This window comes from Eptatretus burgeri, chromosome 1 (assembly GCF_056783735.1).
Source record: "Eptatretus burgeri isolate ZD-2024b chromosome 1, Ebu_testis_v1, whole genome shotgun sequence".
Classification (NCBI taxonomy): domain Eukaryota; kingdom Metazoa; phylum Chordata; class Myxini; order Myxiniformes; family Myxinidae; genus Eptatretus; species Eptatretus burgeri.
In genome coordinates this window covers 23,338,662-23,358,595 of record NC_140961.1, presented here as the reverse complement: position 1 = coordinate 23,358,595, position 19,934 = coordinate 23,338,662, and the positions used below count along the sequence as shown (strand labels likewise).

At 44.2% G+C, this 19,934-nt stretch overlaps 1 protein-coding gene across 4 annotated transcripts in view; it reads right to left on the bottom strand.

Moving 5' to 3' along the window:
- The window catches only part of ZGRF1 (zinc finger GRF-type containing 1), a 61,432-nt gene that overhangs the window by 15,075 nt on the left and 26,423 nt on the right, over window positions 1–19,934 (bottom strand). For all 4 annotated transcript variants that reach the window (XM_085875342.1, XM_085875314.1, XM_085875323.1 and 1 more), the window contains exons 6-11: window positions 18,935–19,050; window positions 16,862–18,014; window positions 15,642–15,798; window positions 14,752–14,846; window positions 14,297–14,443; window positions 12,888–13,002 (exon numbers count right to left, since the gene is read on the bottom strand). In XM_085875342.1, the coding sequence (XP_085731468.1) occupies window positions 12,888–13,002; window positions 14,297–14,443; window positions 14,752–14,846; window positions 15,642–15,798; window positions 16,862–18,014; window positions 18,935–19,050 (1,783 nt within the window). The remainder of the gene's footprint in view (window positions 1–12,887; window positions 13,003–14,296; window positions 14,444–14,751; window positions 14,847–15,641; window positions 15,799–16,861; window positions 18,015–18,934; window positions 19,051–19,934) is intronic.

Here is a 19,934-nt window from a genome sequence, read left to right as displayed (position 1 = left end):
GGGATGGTTTTTAATATCTCTGTGAAGTTATTTGTCATCATTCCCATAGCTCCAACTATCACTTGTACAACTTTTGCATTCTTCAGCTTCCAGGATCTTTTCATTTCATTCTTGAGGTCTTGGTATTTGGTCATTTTCTTAATTTCTGCATTGTTTAGTCCAAAATCACTGGAATTAACATCTCACTTAGCAATGTCTTCTTCTCTATTTTTTGTATCTCAGTGTGATATCTGGTCGCAACACTTTGTTTTCAATGTTCACGCTCGATGGGATCATTAGGTTGCACGTGAGCGGTACTTCAATGTTTTCAGTCCATGCTTTTGGTTAATGTTCCCACAAATTTTCTGGAACTGGTATATCAAAGTTTTTGCAGATGTGCCAGTGGTTAACATTACAAACTCTTGTGTTTTTATGTGTTCAGCTGTTCTGACATGAGGTATTTTTTTTTTGTGTTCGGTCATTAAGCATAACATAGCACACATTTTGCTAATGCCACCTCTACCCCTCACCTCTCTCTTTTTTTTTCCTCCCCCCCCCCCCACTCTATCTCTCTGTCTGTCTGTGTATGTCCCCTCCTCCGAAATGCAGCACTCTCCTCCTCCACCTCTGTTGCTCTCTTGCTGTCTCTGTCTCTGTCTCTCTCTCGCACCCCTCCCTTCAGCAGTATATAGCAACGTTTTGTGAGGCGTTCCCCACCTCCACCCCCTTTTCTCACTCTTCTCCCCTTCTTTTCCCACTCCTCGCTTCTCAGCCCTCCTCTCTCCGCCCCTCCCTTCCCCCCATCCTCTGTCAACCCTCTCTCCCTCCCCTCCCCCTCTCTCTCCCTCTCTCTTCCTTCACTTCCCTCCCCTTCACCCTCCTGTCAGCGAAGTGACGGGTTGTATTTGCGAGTAATATATATGTACTCGTACAGTGGCCTGCAAAAGTATGCACCCCTCTCCAAAGTTTTCATATTTTGATGCCACCTGAGTTTATTTTATGATGCTTTCAAATCAAACTTAATGTAGTCTTCACAAACTACTTCAAAGTGATAAAGCTAAATAAATAAAAAAGTAGATAAAATGTGAATAAGTTAGATTAACAGAGAAAATCAGATGATTATTAGTTGCATAAATATTCAAACCCTTTCCATAACCCTAAATCACTTCAGGAGCAAATTATTTGTTTGAAAGTTTGCAAAATAGGTGTTGAAGCAACCTGTTTAAATGAAGCTCCGCCACTTATCTCAGGAGTTTTTTAAAGGTGCAACGCAGTTGGTCAACCAACAAGGCAAACATTAACACCAAGGAGCTTTCCAAAGAAGTCAGATATAAACTGGTAGAGAAGCACCGCTCAGGAGAGGGTTTTAAGAAGATTTCAAAGTCACTCATTATCCATTTGAGCATGGTGGAATTCATCATTAAGAAGTAGAAGACGCCTCATACCACCCAGACTATGCCCAGATCAGGTCGCCCATTCAAACTCAGCAGCTGGGCAAGCAGGAAACTGGTTCAGGGTGTCACTATAAATCCAACAATGACTTTGAAAGACATGCAAGGCTCTATGTCCGAGAAGGTTGTCAGTGTTCATCAATCAACAATATCCCATTCCCTTCACAAAGCTGGCCTCCATGGACAGATGGCAAGAAAGAAGCCATTACCAAAAAAGACGCATCTAAGAGCACGTATGGAGTTTGCGAAAAAGCATCTTAATGATACCGCAGGCATGTGGAGAAAAGTTTTGTGGTCAGACAAGACAAAAATTGAACGTTTTCGTCAAGATTCAAAGCGTTTCGTCTGGCACAAACCGAACACTGCACATCACCCAGTTATCACCACATCCCGACTGTCAAGCAAGGTGGAGGCAGCATCATGTTATGAGGCTGGTTTACATCAGCAGGGACAGGCAAGCTTGTCAGAATAGAACGGACAATGGATGGTGCAAAGTACAGGAGAATCCTTGATGAAAACCTGCTTGCGTCACCAATGAATCAGAAACTGGGTAGAAGATTCACATTTCGGCAGGGCAATGTTCTGAAGCACAAAGCTAAAGCCACACTGGAGTGGCTGAAGAAGAAGAAAATAAACCAATGTCACCCGCAGGGTGACCAGTATCTTGCCAAAAGGTGACCACGTGTGACTTTTTTAAGGTCACACTGAGGTGAACAGAGCTGCTATCCACCAGGAGCGACTCCTTGAGGAATATCTGCCTACGAGAGATTCTGATGAGAATCGTTCTACAGAGTAACCATGAAAAATATGCTTTTGCCTCATAACGTCACCAAATGACGTCATAATGTCTCAAGCTTGACATATCTAGAAAGCACTCATCGAGGTGTTCAATTTGAGGTACTACACGATATGGTTCCTAAAACTTGAAAATTTGACCTTGGGGTCAAATATGTTTGACCTTAGGCGTTAACCATGAAGGTCAAGGCCAATCGCCACCAAAAATTAATCAGCTGAGCACCAGACCATGAACTATATTCCCATGAAGTTTGAAGACGATCCGATCAAAATTACTCAAAAAATAAGGGTTTCGTCGACTCCCCTGATTTGCGACAAAGTGACCTTGACCTTCAAAAATTTATGCACTGAAAGGGACCTCTATAGGCCTCTGATATGCGAAGTTACAAAAATTTCCAATGATAACTGTGCTCTGCAGAGTGATTTATACGTGATTACAGACCAAAAAAAACAAAAAAACATGAAGGTCAAGGCCAATCGCCACCAAAAATTAATCAGCTGAGCACCAGACCATGAACTATATTCCCATGAAGTTTTAAGACGATCTGATCAAAATTACTCAAAAAATAAGGGTTTCGTCGACTCCCCTGATTTGCGACAAAGTGACCTTGACCTTTGACCTTAACCTTCAAAATTTTGTGCACTGAAAGGGACCTCTATAGGCCTCTGATATGCGAAGTTACAAAAATTTCCAATGATAACTGTGCTCTGCAGAATTTTTTATCCGTGATTACAGACAAACAAACAAAAAAACAAAACAAAAAAAACATACAAGCTGACTAACATATTTTGCAAAAACTTCGTTTTGGCAAGATAATAAATGTTCATGAGTACCCCAGTCAAAGTCCTGACTTGAACCCAATTGAACATTTATGGGGAGACTTGAAGATTGCAGTCCATCGACGATCCCCATCAAACTTGGCAGAACTCGAGCAATTTTAAAGAGAAGAATGGACAAATATTTCACCACCTCACTGTGCAAGCTGGTAGAGACCTCCACAAACAGACTCACAGCAGTCATTGCTGCAAAGGGTGTCTCTACCAAGTACTGAACAAAGGGGCTTTCCAACCAGTGAATTTTGATTTGTACATGTTTTTTGCAGGTATTCCTGACATGTAACCTCCTTCAATGATACCAGTGTTAGTTGGATCTCTGCAGTTATGAATAAAAAAGTTCATTTGAAAAAGTTTTTTCTACATACATGACATGACCAAAAGTATGGGGACATCTCCTTATCCAACATCTCATTCCAAAATCATGGGCATTAATATGGAGTTGGTGCCCCCCCCCCCCTCCACGCTTTTCTGTTATAACAGCCTCCACTCTTCTGGGAAAGCTTTCCACGAGATGTTGGAACATTGCTGCGGGGATTTGCTTCCATTCAGCTAAAAGAGCCTTTGTGAGGTCGGGCACTGATGTTGGGTGATGAGGTCGAGCTCGCATTGATGGGGTTGAGGTCAGGACTCTGTGCAGGCCAGTAAAGTTCTTCCACACTGATCACAACAAACCATTTCTATATGGACTTCGTTTTGCGCATTAGGGCATTGCCATACTGAAACAGGAAAGGTCCTTCCCCAAACTGTTGCCATAAAGTTTGAAGCACAGAATCGTCTAGAATGTCATTGTATGCTGTAGCGATAAGATTTCCCTTCACTGGAACTAAGGGGCCAAGCCCAAACCATGAAAAACAAGCCCAGACCATTATTCCTCCTCCACCAAACTTTACAGTTGGCACGATGCATTCTGGCAGGTAGCGTTCTTCTGGCACGCGCCAAACCCAGGTTCGTCCGTCGGATTGCAAGATGGTGAAGCGTAATTCATCACTCAAGAGAACACGTTTCCACTGCTCCAGAGACAAATGGCGGTGAGCTTTACACCACACCAGCCGACGCTTGGCATTGCGCATGGTGATCTTAGGCTTGTGTGGGGCTGCTCGGCAATGGAAACCCATTTTATGAAGCTCTTGATGAACAGTGCTTGTGCTGACGTTGCTTCGAGAGTCCGTTTGGAACTCGATAGTGATTGTTGCAACCGACGACAGACGATTTTTCTGTGCTACGCGCTTCAGCACTCGGCGGTCCCATTCTGTGAACTTGTGTGGCCGGCCACTTCGTGCTGAGCTGTTGCTGCTCCTACACATTCACACTTCACAATAACAGCACATACAGTTGACCGGGGCAGCTTTAGCAGGACAGAAATTTGACGAACTGACTTGTTGGAAAGGTGGCATCCAATGATGGTCAGGTATGGGAACATGCGCCAGGCTGTTAGCGCGTCGCTGCGTCCAATTTCCGCCAATACTTCAGGGGCCTTGGTCTGGCCATCCCCCAGACAGACGCCATCTCCTTGAGATGCGAATTAACCTGCTGCAACAATGAGGTACGTGGTCGGCCCATTGGACTCCACCACTCATGTGGCTCTCTCGTTGAGAGAATCTGGTGAGCAGGATCAGCATCAGGAAAAAGAGCTACATGTACATACAGCCACAGCTGACACTCATGGACTATGCAGGTAACAAATCTCATTTGAGTCTTTCTCAGCAACCGCTCATTGGAGACAAAGTCTGACCAGCAATGGCCCAGGATTCTCTGAAGAGACCTGGTAGCAAAGGAATTAAGTCTGCGGCTCAGATCCCTGGTCAGAGTCCAAGTCTCACATCCGCAGAGCAAGAATGGAAGCGCTAAAGACATGAAGACTCGGACTTTCGTCCTGCTGCACAGTTCCAGAAGCGCCACACCCCATGTTCCAGTGAATCCATGACTCCACAGGCCTGACCCAGAGGTCTATTGACATCTGGCACACAACCAACAGACATGAATATCAATGCCAAGGTAAGTGAATCTCTCCGGGACCTAAACATCCCCACCACAAACAAGTACAGACAAGATCACAGCATCCAAGATGTCATTGAAAGCCTGGATCTGAGTTTTGACCCATGAAACCCGTAATCCCAGCGGCCCTGAGTCCTCATTCAGCACAGCGAGGGCCCCCAAAAATGACTGCATCACCTGCGAAATCAAGATCAGAGATAGGCCTGGTGTTGGCTCAGTGGTTAGGTTGGCGGCTTGGGATCCTAGGGTCCTGAGTTCAAGCCCTGTCGGCAGCTAAATTAATACACCAGTGGGTTGACTCAGCCTGTCATCCTTCCGAGGTCGGCAAAATGAGTACCAGTTCCAGTACCAGTTCCACTGGTAGAGGGGCACTGCATCAGTGACACAGTCACGCTTCGAGAAATGATAGCTGCCATACGACCACCCAGATCAGAGATCTTGACATTCCCAAACGATTCACCACATCTTGATCTCTCCGACATCCTCCCCAGAATCCAGTTCATACAAGCGTTGAGAAGTGAGGGGGCTAGTACATACCCCTGTCGAACTCCAGTAACAGCTGGAAATAAGTCGGAGATGATGTCACCACATCTTGCAGCACTCTCAGTATCAGAGTATGGTTCAGACATCAGATTGATCAGTTTTGTTGGCACCCCACGAAGACCAAGAATCCTCCAGAGGGCATCCCGATTCACTGAATCAAATGCTTTGCAGAGATCAACATAGGCTGCAAGCATCCCCTGCCGAAACTCGCGTCTGTGTTCGGTGAGGACCCGAAGAGCAAGAATACGGTCAATCGTTAACCTCTTTGGTGCAAAGCCTGACTTGCTCTGGGCGCTGGTGCTCAAGCAGATGGTGGTGAACCCCATCAATAATTATCCGAGAAAAAACCTTGCCCAGCACTGAGAGCAACATCACCCCTCGGCAGTTGTTGCAGTCCTGGCGCTCACCCTTCGCTTTCTCGAGAGGGACAACAACACTCATCTTCCAGTCAGTTGGGAAGATGCCTGTGTTCCAGGCAGAGCACAGAACTGCATGCAACGACACAAGTACAGCATTTTCACCAGCCTTGAGAAGTTCAGCGTAGATGCCACAGATCCTCGGATCTTTACCCCATTTCAACCGGTTTATCGCACCCTGTGTTTCCATAAACTAAGGTGGACCACAGTTGATTGGAGGGTCAGCAGCAGGGAGAATATCACCCCTGACACCAAACTCGACAGCTGGTGGATCAGCCTGGTACAACCGCTCAAAGTAACCGGCCCAGCAGGCCTTCACTTCGGACTCCTCTGTCAAGACCCACCACCCTCCGCTCTCGCTGCAGTACACCGAGAAACGGGCTTGGAGGAACGCAATGTGCGAATTTCACTGTAAGCAGGACGAGAATCACTCGACTACAGGTGATGCTCTACCCCCTCACAGATTCTTCACACATCGGCCTTCTTGCCCTCTTAGTGCACGTACAGTTTTAATGCCTCAGCTCCCTGAACAGCTCAGCTCTGCCATTAAGCCTGGCCCAGTGACTCTGCTGAATGGTATCCAGTGTCCCTTGAGAGACAAAATTATTCTTCACCTAATGGTGAGTTCCAAGACATCCACCGGCAACATCAAGGACGGTGGTCTGGAAGGCACTCCACAACTCTTCAGGATTCCCCAAAGCACCCAGACCCCCCAAATCCTCACTCAGCCTATTCGCAAACTCCTCAGCTACCCTTTCATCCTTGAGCTTGTCAACATCCAGCCTAGGCTGGGATGGTACCATTCTCCCAGATTTAAGCTGCAACTTCAGAGTTGCTACAACAAGCCTGTGGTTGGTATTGAGGAACTGAGCACTCCAGTAGACCCTGCAGTTCTGGATCATCCTACAGCAACCATCAATGAGCACATGGTCAGTCTCCTTTATCACAACACCAGCGTTAGAATACCAAGTCCAGCGATGAGCCTGTAGGCATTGAAACCATGAACCAGTCACCCGAAGTCCATGACTTCTTGCAAAGTCAAGGAACTTCGTGCTATCCTGGTTCACATTCCAGACCCATGAGGACCAACACATGTCTCATAACCATCCCTATCAGTTCCAGTTGATGCATTAAAATCCCCCAAGACTCGTAGAGTATCTCGCCTGAGGCACTGATCAACCACAGACTCGATCGCGGCATAGAATGTGTCCTTCACGGTGAGATGACTCGCCTCAGTCAGAGCATATATAGAGACCAGGGCAACGACACCCAAGAAGTAACGAATCCTTCGTATCATAATATGCTCGTTGACCGGTGTTACCTCAATTACCATTGGAGTCAGCTTATTGGACACAGCGACAGCATTTCCTTGGGGATGGTAACCATCAGAGTGACCAGACCAATAGTAGGTGTAACCACCTGCCATGATCTCGCCACTCTCCGGTCTCCGATCCACAGAGAGTGCTGCAATACCTATGTTCAAACACGAGTTCAGATGGTAGCAGAGACAGGTGATCATCCTCTCTTAGGGATAAGACATTCCAGGCACCCACCCGAAGGGACCACCTCAGGTTATCCCAAGTAGACCGCCGTCTGGGGGACGACACCTCAGCACCACTCCGCCACACACCACGGCAATCTGACCCTGGAGGTTGACTCCATGGTTTTCCTCCAATCATCAGGAATGGGGGTCCCGAAGGCTTTGCCCCAATCCCGTCATCCGGTGAGTTGCCCTGCGGAGGGCAGCAGCACAGTATGTACTCCCACAGAGTCGATTTTTAGATTTCCTTACATTTGTGGGTTTTGCGGAATGAAATATTTTACAGTGGCTGGAGTGCAAATCCTGCCACCAACCTCCTAAAAAAAAAACTCAACTGCAGGACGACATCCGCACACAGTTGGGCACTAGAAATGGATGGCAGTTGGCTCACAAGGAGCTCCTCCACCCTTAACCAGGTTTTGCTTTTTATCCTGCTGGGTGTCCATATCTATATATCTTTCTCAACAGAAAACCTGGTGGGGGAGACAGTTCACTCGCCGACAACCCGACCATGACACAGGTTAGTACAGGTTTACATGGTACCTGTAAGCAAGTCACAGGTCTAATCTGGCTGGACCTGACAACTATGATGTCTTGACTGTGAGAACTGTACCACAATCATTGTTGAGTCATCATGAAAACCACTCCATCCCCCCCCCCCCCCCGGCCACTTGCCCTCAGCTAATGAGCATTACATTTCTGCTGGTCCTTGGCCATTCATCTCCGCCAATTCATTGTTCATGATGGTTCATTTCCGCCTACTCATTGTTCATGATGCTCTGTGGTTCTACCAATCAGGTCATCCTGTCCTTTCTTTCTCTCAACCAATCAATGTTGAGGACATTACATTGCAACTTTATAAATGAGTTTGGTGCTACTTCTTTATCTGCTTGCAGTTTTATCCTGAGGAGTGCAAGTCGAAAAGCTTTGATAATGTCCATTTTAGTGAAATGTGTGTGTGTGTGTGTGTGTGTGTGTGTGTGTGTGTGTGTGTGTGTGTGTGTGTGTGTGTGTGTGTGTGTGTGTGTGTGTGTGTGTATATATATATATATATATATATATATATATATATATATATATATATATATATATATATATATATATATATATATATATATATATCATATACTCCTTTCGAGATGGACTGGAACCTTACGATATCGGGGTTTGTAACTTGAGTCTGAAGGATTAACTTGAGTCCGGGGCTAAAATGACTTCTAAAAGGGCTAGAGACACGATCTCGGGAGCCATATAGGGGTTTTTGAGGACGGCGAGTTCAATAGTGTCATTTTCAGCACCACCTGAGGTCATATTCAAGGTCAAAAGGTCATATTTCAAGGTCAAATTACTGAGTTTTGGTATTTTTTGCCCATTTTTGTGTCTAACTCAGAGAAAAACTTTTGTAAAGTCTCTGACAAAACATGACATTGTGCACCTACTTGCTGATTTCTATCATCGTTAACTAATGTATGTTTTGTTTGTTTCTCTTTCAGAAACTGTCCAGCTGGTGATCTCACAGGATCTTTGTGTTATTTCCTGCTTTGGTGACAATATGCCACGTCGTTGCAGTTGCTTTGGTTTTAGAGGAAACTATGATGGGACGCCTTATGTAAAGGTCATATCCTTCCAAAAAGATCCTGAGGAGAGGGAGAGATGGATATTGGCAACGCCAAATGAGAAAGAAAGCTTGAGGTGCTTAAAGGAGATATATATATATATATATATATATATATATATATATATATATATATATATATATATATATATATATATATATATATATACATATATATATATATATATATATTTGTGAGACATTTCAATTGTGATTGGGTGTCAGTTAGGGGTGGCAAACGACCCAAAGAACCCCCATCAATATTTCCTGGAGTACCGAAATCAGCTTTGAAGCAGGTGACCTCAGCCCCACGCCCAACATCATCTTCTACGTCAGAATCAAGAGCTAAGAAGATGCAGCCAGCTGATGAGGCTGCAGACAATATACGAGATTTCGACCACTTCTGTGCTAAAATCAGCTCCTATTTTCCTGGCTTTAACGTTATAAAAGACCAGGAAAACGTTTACCTATCAAGAACTGATGCTACTGGACAAACTGTCAAGCAGTTCTTTCATTTCCAAGAAGTTCACTCACCTTTTGGATTTCTATTCTTGAATTGAGTTGAGAAAGATGGCATTGAGGTGCCCAAACGACTTTTTCCTTTGCAGAAGAACAGCCTGCTCTCAAAATGGTTACAGATTAGATCCATAACTGACCAGGTAAACATCTATGAATGCACAAGCAAGGAAATTCTTCAGCTTGTAATAAGTCAGCTCTGTTGGATGACTGAGGCACATGAGCTTCCTCATTTCACCTTCCTTCTGTCGCAGCTGCATCTTATGTTCAAACCTCTTGATCGTCGCCGATTTGATACTGATACTATGATTTTTGCAATGCAGCTTCACAACATATCACCCAGTGCATACAAAATGATTCGTCGATCCGGCTTAATCATTCTACCATCAACAAAAAAGGTAACACAGATGCTTGCTAGTTGTCAGCAGGACTCCAACCTCAAAACCTTGTTCGACCAGCTTAAACCACAGCAGCGTTTGGTCAATTTAATGTTTGACGAGGTAAAGCTGGTCGAGACATTGCGATTTTCTGAAGGGCATGTTGTAGGATATGCTCAAAATGCAGCAGCAGGTGGTGAACACGAAATGCTTGCTTCACATGCTATGGTTGTTGAAGTTGCCTGCCATTTCGGTGGTCCACGCTATATTCTACGCATTTTGCCCTGCAAAAAACTAACTGCCGATCAGCTGAAGGAACTCCTTATCGAAGCTGCATCAGCTTTAGTTGGTGCTGGTGGTACTGTGATTTCTTTGATATGTGACAATTGCAATACCAACCGCAGTGTTTATTCAAAACTTGGAGGACCAGGAAGTTGCCAAGTACTGTCAATTCAAGAGCAATCTATGTTCATAGTGTACGACTACGTGCACATCTTCAAAAATGTTCGCAACAACTGGATTACTGTTGATGGCAAGACACTCTCATTTGTCGCAGATGGCAATGAGTACAAAGCTTACTGGAGTGATATTCAGGTTTATGAGATCGACCGTGCTACTCCTATTCGCTTAACCAAGCTGACGCACACCGCTGTTTTCCCCAAGCCCCTTCAACGCCAGAGCGTACCATTGGTATGCTAAGTGTTCAATGACAAGACTGTCGCTGCTTTAAACACCTTCAAGGATTCACTGGGCATCAGCGAAGACACAATCATCCTCACCCAGATAATGAGTGAGTGGTTCAAGATGATGAACGTGAAAGACCGTTTCTCAGCTATCCATCTGCGCGACGAATCCAGCCTTGGACAGCAGACTGTACAAGTTTCACTAGGCTGGAGCAGGCCTGCCGAATTATATCTTCCTGCGCATGGCAAGGAGGTGGTGGTCGTAAGCTGAAGCTAACTCAGCAAACTGCTGAAGCCTTCACTGTGTCCACACGTAATAATGTGGATGCTGCCAAATTGCTTCTGGCAGAGAAAGACTTTGACTACGTTCTTCCTGCTATATTTGCAGATGAAGCCTTGGAAAAGTTTTTCGGCCAAGCCAGGCAAAGAAGCAGTGGAAACTTCTACATTGACGTAGTTGATATTATGGCTGCAGCTAAAATTGTAAATTTGCAAACACTCATTAAGCATGACATTATGCCCGAATCTAGTTCTCGTGTGATTGATTGCGACAAGAACTGTACAACTTCGATAAATCCAGATGAGCGAAGTGAACTCATTGACGAGATTACTCCTCAAGACACTCAGGATCTCTTGGGGTCTGACGATGCCCTTAAGCATAAAGTAGTTTATTTGGCTGGACACCTTGTTCATAAATATGGCGATAACACTAGTATGGAGGAGATCATTGATGGTGAAGATGGTAAAGAGGTGTCATCTGAGTTTCTAGATAATTTGAATAGAGGTGGATTGAGTGTGCCGACTATGTCAACCGTCTTTTTTGTACATAATGCCTATAATTTGTATGACAAGACTAAAATGCGCTGCCGATTTCAATTTGCTGAGCTGTTATCCTCTGGAGATGCACCTTTAGCTAGTAGTAATGCTGCATGTACTACTTTTGCGAACATTCTATTGAAAGCTCATGTCCTCAATGTAAGTGACAAAGAAAAAGCTTTGGGATGCCTCAGGAGACAAGAAAAGCTCTCCAACTAGTGATAGACATAGACATAGTTGTAATAGGCATAGTGTTGTGACATGCATATAATGTTTATGTAATACGATATATGACAATAAATATCAAAGTTTGACAGATCTACACACTTGCATCATATTACAATCAGCCATCTCTCACCGTTTATGAGTTAGACACAAAAACGGGCAGAAATACCAAAATTCAGTAATTTGACCTTGAAATATCACCTTTTTACCTTGAAGATGACCTCAGGTGGTGTTGAAAATGACACTATTGAACTCGCCGTCCTCAAAAACCCCTTTATGGATCCCGAGATCATGTCTCTAGCCCTTCTAGAAGTCATTTTAGCCCCGGACTCAAGTTAATCCTTCAGACTCAAGTTACAAACCCCGAGCATGGGAGGTTCCAGTCCTTCTCTATAGGAGTCTATGATATATATATATATATATATATATATATATATATATATATATATATATATATATATATATATATATATATATATATACTTTAGAATTGTTATTATCATCAATATACCATACTTTTTGCAGAGTGTCGGTGCTGCCAAAGCAGTTCCTGGGCAAGAGTTTTTCTGGGTGGTTTGGCTGTGCTGGGTGGTTTGCCATTGCCTTCCCAGCAGTCAGTCAAACCAACATTCTTGTAATTTGTTCAGGGTACCGGCAATAGCTCATCTACACTTCACGCAGGACATCATGGGATCTTTAAAGGCCACCAACTAATGCTAGCAGATGGGACTCCCATGTAAACGTCCAAACAACGGATGGCACACAAATTCATGAATCGCCCTGCATGCGAAACACCAGGGTTACAGTTTATAGTTGGGTCAAGATTCAAATCGAGGCTATACATCTCAGAGGAGAGTTTACAAAACTGATCTAGGTAATCCTGCCCGGCCCATGATCGTGAAAGGGTGAACATTATCAAACGTATTTTAAAAAAAAAAGAAAAAGAGATGCAATAGTCCTCCCAAAACAAACAAAGAGTGCAAAGTGAGTGCAGTAGATGAGTAAAAAAATCCCACTATGTTCAGAATTACACCGAGTGTGACATGAGTGCAGTGTAAATCATGATGCCACTGTTCAATGAGTGATGCAAATATCCCACGGATTCAGGAGTGCGTGCAGGATTGGTGGGGAACCATGAGCCAGGTTTGCTGAGATGTTTCGGAGGCAGGAAAGCTCATTGCTGATGTTGCAAACCCAAAGGGCAAACACCGTAACTGCATACTCAGACAATAATGTCATTAAAAAAAAACAAAAAAAAACTGTGTGCACAGTTTAACTATAAACAAACGCCACAAAATGGGTCAACTGTATGTAAAATACAAGACACTCTCAGTGTGTACGCCATTATTATATCACTACACTTACTCAAAAGGGCTGACTGTGCGTGCACCTAGGCCATCCTCTCACCTCTAAGCTGTTTAGCCTGGGTTTGAATCCTGAGCCAGCTATAAACTGTCATCCCGGTGTTTCACAGGCAGGGTGATTCATCAATGTGTGTGCCGCTCCTCGGATGGAAGTTAAACAGGCGTCCCATCTCCTGCATTTGCTGGTCGATGTTAAAGATCCCACGGTGTCCTTCGCGAAGAGTAGGTGAGCTATTACTGGCACCCTGAATAAATTACAAATTCCTGCCATAACCTACAGGGAGTACTGCATCAGCAGCACAGCCCCACCCTCAGACAATTATGCTACCCCGCAGTCTTGTGCTGCATACGAATGCAGAAGAAGAAGATTTACTCAAACAATGTCTGAGTGTAACCGTGTTCTTCCTGGATGCTCAGACCAATATCAGTCACACTAAACTCAAGTATCCACAGGCGCATACACTGACTACAGGAAACTAACTCAATTAAAATCAAAGATTTGACAAAAACAGCTGAGGCCATATTCAACAAAAAGCAATCTACCAGCCGGAGTGGTGTAATGGTTAGAGCGTCCGCTGTGTGTCTGAGAGGCCTGCGGTTTGACTCCAGACTGAGTCACACCAAAGACTTTAAAAATGGGTATGTGCTACTTCCTTGCTTGACACTCAACATTTAAAAAAAATAGAGTCTGGACAAACATCCATGGGTCGGCAACCATTGCACAGGCTTGATGGACCTAATGGTCTCTTCCTGCATTAAAGTTCCTTGTAAGGGAGCTCATAATATATTAACTTGCTCTCCTTCATCAATCATAAAGAACATTGGGTTCTATAATAATATGGACAGCTCCTCCTCACATAATAAAGTACCTGCAGCTATTTACCTTCCTTTATGGACCCGAAGACTGCTATCACCAACCTCCCCACTAAAGGACAATCACCATTCATATTATTGGGTGAAGCATGTGTGGTTACTGGTTAGAGACTCTAACTTAGAGTAAGGTCCTATGAAGAGTTACTGGAGAATTATTTGAGAGACTAAACTTTTCAGGCACCAAGATATGTCCCATCACACTTAACGGTGAACATTCTTAGGGAGGTCTTGTGTCATTAAAAAAAAAAAACATAATTCCTAATGGATGTACCATTTTCTGTCCATTCAGAAGGAGAGTAACCATGGAGAGGAGTCAGCTCAAGCTCTCCGTCGGCAGATGGCCCATAGAAGGAGCTGCAAGCGATGAATGTAGTCTTGGCAGCAAATAGGCCATCACGTGAGACGACCCAAAGGTCATCTAAGACACGCAGACAGTCCAGATAATAAGTGATGAATAAAGGACAAAGAAGAAAGTGGATCGATGGTATTTTTGAGGTTGGGCGTTCGAGGTTAGGGAACGAAGGTGTTCGATTTAGCAGAGGTTAAGAAGAGTAGGATTTTGAGGTGGGGGTAAAGGAAGTGCATCCCAGGGGAGGAAGTAAGGATGGACATTTCAGGGTGGGGAAAAGGTGCATTTGTCAGGTTATGATCAAATTTATCCCAAGTAATCAAAGTGATGCCACGTAAGGGCTCGACGAAGATGCAGCTCAACGCACGTAAACTGACCCTTGTTGTAAGCAGAGTGTGGTCGTCGAGCACTGAGATGCAAAAACAGCAGCGTTTTTATTGGTTCCTCTTTGCAACCACGTCTTTCTCTGCGCCTGTGGAAAAATACAATCGTTCCTTCTTCATACTTAGGGTGTTAAATAGAAAATACAGCTAGTTTGCAACATCGAATCCTAATAACTAAGCTGTAGTTTCATTACTAAGCTCTGAAAATTTGAATAAAAGTCGATCTGTTAAGGAAGGAAAACAAGGAAAGTGCCAGCCAAGCAGGGGATAAGGCCTTTGTCCAGGTTGCCAAACAAAAAAAGGGAGAAGACATCTCACATTTCGTATTTATAAGGTCACAAACGCTTGTAAAACTAGAACAGCACTCGGTCGAGCCAGGCTGAACAATTTTCGTTTTGTATCCTACTGATTGGCTGGATCTGCATATGGACCTCAACCAAAACCTAATCAGCTTGTTCTTGTCACCTACCATACTCATCCACCAGGTTTCATCCAAATCCGTCCACACCTTTTTGAGAGATCGTGCTGTATATCGTTTTTAGCAGCATCACTGAAAGGTGAAGAATCACTTTAAAATTCTAGGATCCGGCCGAATGTTCACCAAAATCTAATCAGTTCGTCCCTGTCACACACCCAAAATGTCCACCAAATTTCGTCTGAATCCATCCCAAACTTTTTGAGATATCGTGCTCACAGACAGACAAACAGGGATGAAAACACAACCACCGTCCACCTTTGGTGGCAGAGGTAACAATGAGATACTAAATGGAATGAGATACAATGGTTCCCATGTTCATCAACTCAAAAATAACTTATTTGTAAACAACAAGGGCAAAAAGATCATTGAAACCCAATACATACAGGCAGTGATAACAAGAACTCACCTGTTGAAAAGGTAGCAGTTCTTGTACAAAACGACATTGCCAGATTGGAGAACAGATGACGAAGCACAATGGCTTGGAGTTGGAGTTGAACCAAGTTGAGAGTGTAGATTACGATGATAACAATGCGCAGCATCCAATAAAAGCAGGTTGAGATGCTCTGGGTAGAGAAATCACCAGAAAACAAAAAATTACCACTCGATAACTGGAAACAGGTGATGGATAGAAAGTCATCCTCAAAGTAATGAGAAGCTGAATGAGGTTCCACATCATGTATTTCGACAGAAACAATATGAAAGAATGCTACTTCATTGTGTTTTCAACTCAAAATCCCTAAATCCCCCTTTTGGGTAAAATGGCAATCAAACAGGAAATCAGAGGAATGAATACCTTTACGTATGTTATGTGAAGCATTACTCCAGCATGGCTCGATGCACTTCGGTCATGCAAGTTAAAAGTCTCTGTGAGCTCATACGTGACCGAGTTACTCACGTAGGATCAAAAACAGTGAGTGTGAGAAATAAAACATTTTCTACATTATCTAAGGCTTATGGAGCTGCCTGCCACACACACACACACACACACACACACACACACACACACACACACACACACACACACACACACACACACACACACACACACACACACACACACACACACACGACTGTTAGACGAGACAACCACAACCACTGAACTTGGGGGGGGGGGAGTGCCATCACTGCCTGGGGTACTCTGGGTACCAGCGACGTCGCAACAATGGCACCACCTCTCTCACCGTACTCAGCAGGGCATTTCCTATGGAGGAATTTCCTTCTCCCAAAGGATGCCAACCTATGGGGATTGTCTGTGCTCTTATCATTCAAAATGCTGAATGTCAAACAAGGAAGTACATTTACCATTTTTTTAAAGTCTTTGGTTTGACTCGGCCGGGGTTTGAGCCACCGACTTTCTAGACTTGGAGCGAGCGCTCTAACTATTACACCACAGAGTCAAATTTATTCAACTCTGGCTTTGCCTTTACAGTATATCCTGGTAATCGACAAATCCAATCAAGTAGTAAAATTGTGAGAGCGATGGTGAGTTAGTGGGGGCCATGTAATCAACTTCCCGATCAGAGCAGTCTAGTATTCAGCTGTGCAGTTGACCCTAAGTATAATATATAGTCGGAAGGGGAAAGAACCATCAGTAATAGTGAAGCTGGAAGTCACTTATTCACCTACCAGTAATAGCGAGGGAAAGTGCATTTCGATATGAAGAGACTGAAAAAAAGGAGAGGGGGATGGAATATTCCCGCAATGCTGAACCTCGAGATACAGTAAGCGCAACCCCAGAGCTTGGAAAACACAGTTCACTCCTCAAGGTCTGACTGCCTTCGCTTCTTCCTTTTCCTCTTCCTCCTCGGGAATCACCCCCACATCCCCGCAAACCATGCCGACCTCGCTGCAAATCTCCACCCCCAACACTCTGCGGCTTCTGGCATCCGACCAATGGTGCGAGACCGAGTCGTCGCCTTAGGCCACCGGGTCTTCTTGTTTCTCTTCTTTTCAAATTTTTTTTAGCCTCCTCAACCTCCATCTCTATGAGCCATGGAACTTCAAAATTTTCTTGCGGCGATGGCGATGCAGTGGTCACTCCTGTGAGTGTGCTGTACTCGTTCTCCTCGCCCATATCAATGATTCGTGATTTCCGAAAGGTCATAGGTGGGGTCTGCTTCACCTTTCTCATCAGACCAGGATCAAGTTTAGACCCGGTAATCATTTCTTTGCTCATACTCGTCTTCGTAATCGTTCCTTCAGGCGTTTTGTTGTTACCACTGATTAAACCCAAGTGTTTGTCATCGAGTAAAAATCTCCCCATCTCTAAGGTCTTTTGCTTGAGTGCCACTGGTTTTGTATTCCCTTGTAAAGTCCATTGTTCATGACGATCATCCACATAGCACTTTGAGAAAACACTTTCTGGTTCTGAATTAAAGTCTTGTTCATTCTGGTTTTCCGCTTCTAAATTCTGTTCCTTGACAAGTCTCGGTTCCCTCATGTCTCGGTCAAATTGTCCCATTTCAAATGTAAGATCGTCACAAGGTTTCTGGTACTTAGACCAGCGACTTGATTTACAAACTGGTCTCGAGACTATAGGTACCATGGGAAGACTCCTATCACCTTCCCTGACTTCAAATGGAGCTGGAGGTGGAACTGTAGTCATCACAACTTGAACAGGAGTGGAGCACGGGTCAGATTGTAGAGGATGAAAGTCCGGGTTCGAAGTCCCATGTTGGCTCAGCTGGGTAGAGGTGACAGTAGGAAGTGTGGGAATATCACAGAAATCTGCCTCTCTTCTTGGTGTCTGGAGAGTTGTCAAATCTTCAAAGTCTGCAGCCTGTAGAGATGAAATTTTGCAGTTAAAAATAAATAACATTTCGAGCGGAAAATAAGAACAACTACTCAAACTACTTCCTTAGCAGCCTCAATTAGTCCCAATTTCTTGTGGGGTTGGCTGGGGAAAATCTTTGGCTCAAGTCTTTGACAAACTGGATGGATAAGTGTCATATTCAACTGAAGGAGGCAAGGATTTGAAATTTGTTAAGAGTGATGGTTATAACTTGCAGACTCTTCAGGAAAAACACAATGGGATTATTAACGTCCAGCAACTAATGCTGGCAGATGGGAAGCCCATTTAAACATTCATCTTTGAGGTGGCAAACACATCGATGCCTCACACTGCCTGCGAAACACCACCCAGGAAAAAATAGCATTCTTTTCCTGTCGTAATTCTCTGCAAACTACTGCAGTAGGACCTGTTACCAACTATAGTATATGAGAGTACTTCTCTCATACACTATAGTTCTCTTTACACTCTTTACAACCCCGAAGACGCTTAGGCTCCTTTCTACCCTTTAGAAACTGTAGCATTTTTGCCTGAGCAGGGTGAGAGTTTATAGCTGGGCCAGGATTCAAACCCAGGTTAGACAGCTCAGAGGTGAGTGTGCATAAATCCAGACTATCCTGACACACACACACACACACACACACACACACACACACACACACACACACACACACACACACACACACACACACACACACACACACACACACACACACACACACACACACACACACACAACCAAATTAAGAAATTCCTTATCTGCTTCACTTGTCTGTGTACGACAGGAAAAGTTATTTGATACAGTTAGACAGCTTGCACTGTACAAACACAAGAGCAGTGTTAAAGTTTGGCATGTTCAAATTTCACAAACCGCATCAGAATGGCTCACTCACCCATTATAAACTTCTTACCGCAGCATCATGCGTGCACTGTAGAGCAATGCGTTTCTCAGAGACCATCAGATCAGTATTTGCGTGCATCATCATACCCAAATCCCTCCTTGGAGCAGTGTGCTGTGAAATACGTTCTGTAGAACAAAAAATAGATATTACAATGTTAAGCTGTAAGTCGAAGATCAGACGTTTCATATTGTTGCGGAAATGACTCCGAGTGGGTTAAAGATGTTTAATAGAGCATAAAAGTAATTAAATGTGATATTAGATATGTGTTGCTTATGTAATAGTTGGAGACCACCAACCTAGCCTAATGTGTCAAAAATTATAAACCCATTTGACCTCCATTTTAATGTTTACACCTCTGTTATGTCATTTATGTGTCATCGATTTTTGCTTGGAGAGGCCCTAGCTGCAAGTTTGGGTGGCAAAAAGAATTTCATTATCGTAACGGGGCCATGATGGTTCAGGGAGAGAGGTCACTCTGCCCACTGGCCCAAGCGGCAGCCAATAGTGAGTGACAATGGAGGGCCTGTCAAGTCAAGAGTGACATGCGCGGGAGATCTTATAAAAAGGCGTGCCAGAGAAAGATCGGGGCGGAGAATATGGGTAACACACAGCCACAGGCTGCGTCACCACAAAGCTCGCAGAGTGCAAGCCATGCCCTGCCAAACCAAGCCCTACCCACCCAGCTGGAGTCACGTCTCCCTGTTCTCCTCACCAGCAGCCCAGACGTCATTTGGGGTTCAAGCAAGACTTGTATGAGGAATTTTGCTGTTTGAAGATCGATTTTTCTGTCCTGTTTGTTCCCAACTCTGTCTCTTACATGGTACGAATGTGGAGCCAGTTAAGGTGAGAGATAATTAAGAAATCCCGCTCATTTGTTGGCATCGTGTGTGCGTATGATCGGTAGTGGGTTAAGGTATTGTTATTACCTTCGCCAGAGGAGAGGGTATTGCATTTGGATCCGTTTGTTTGTTTACCCGCACAGAACGTGAGTTTTGTGTATGAATTACAT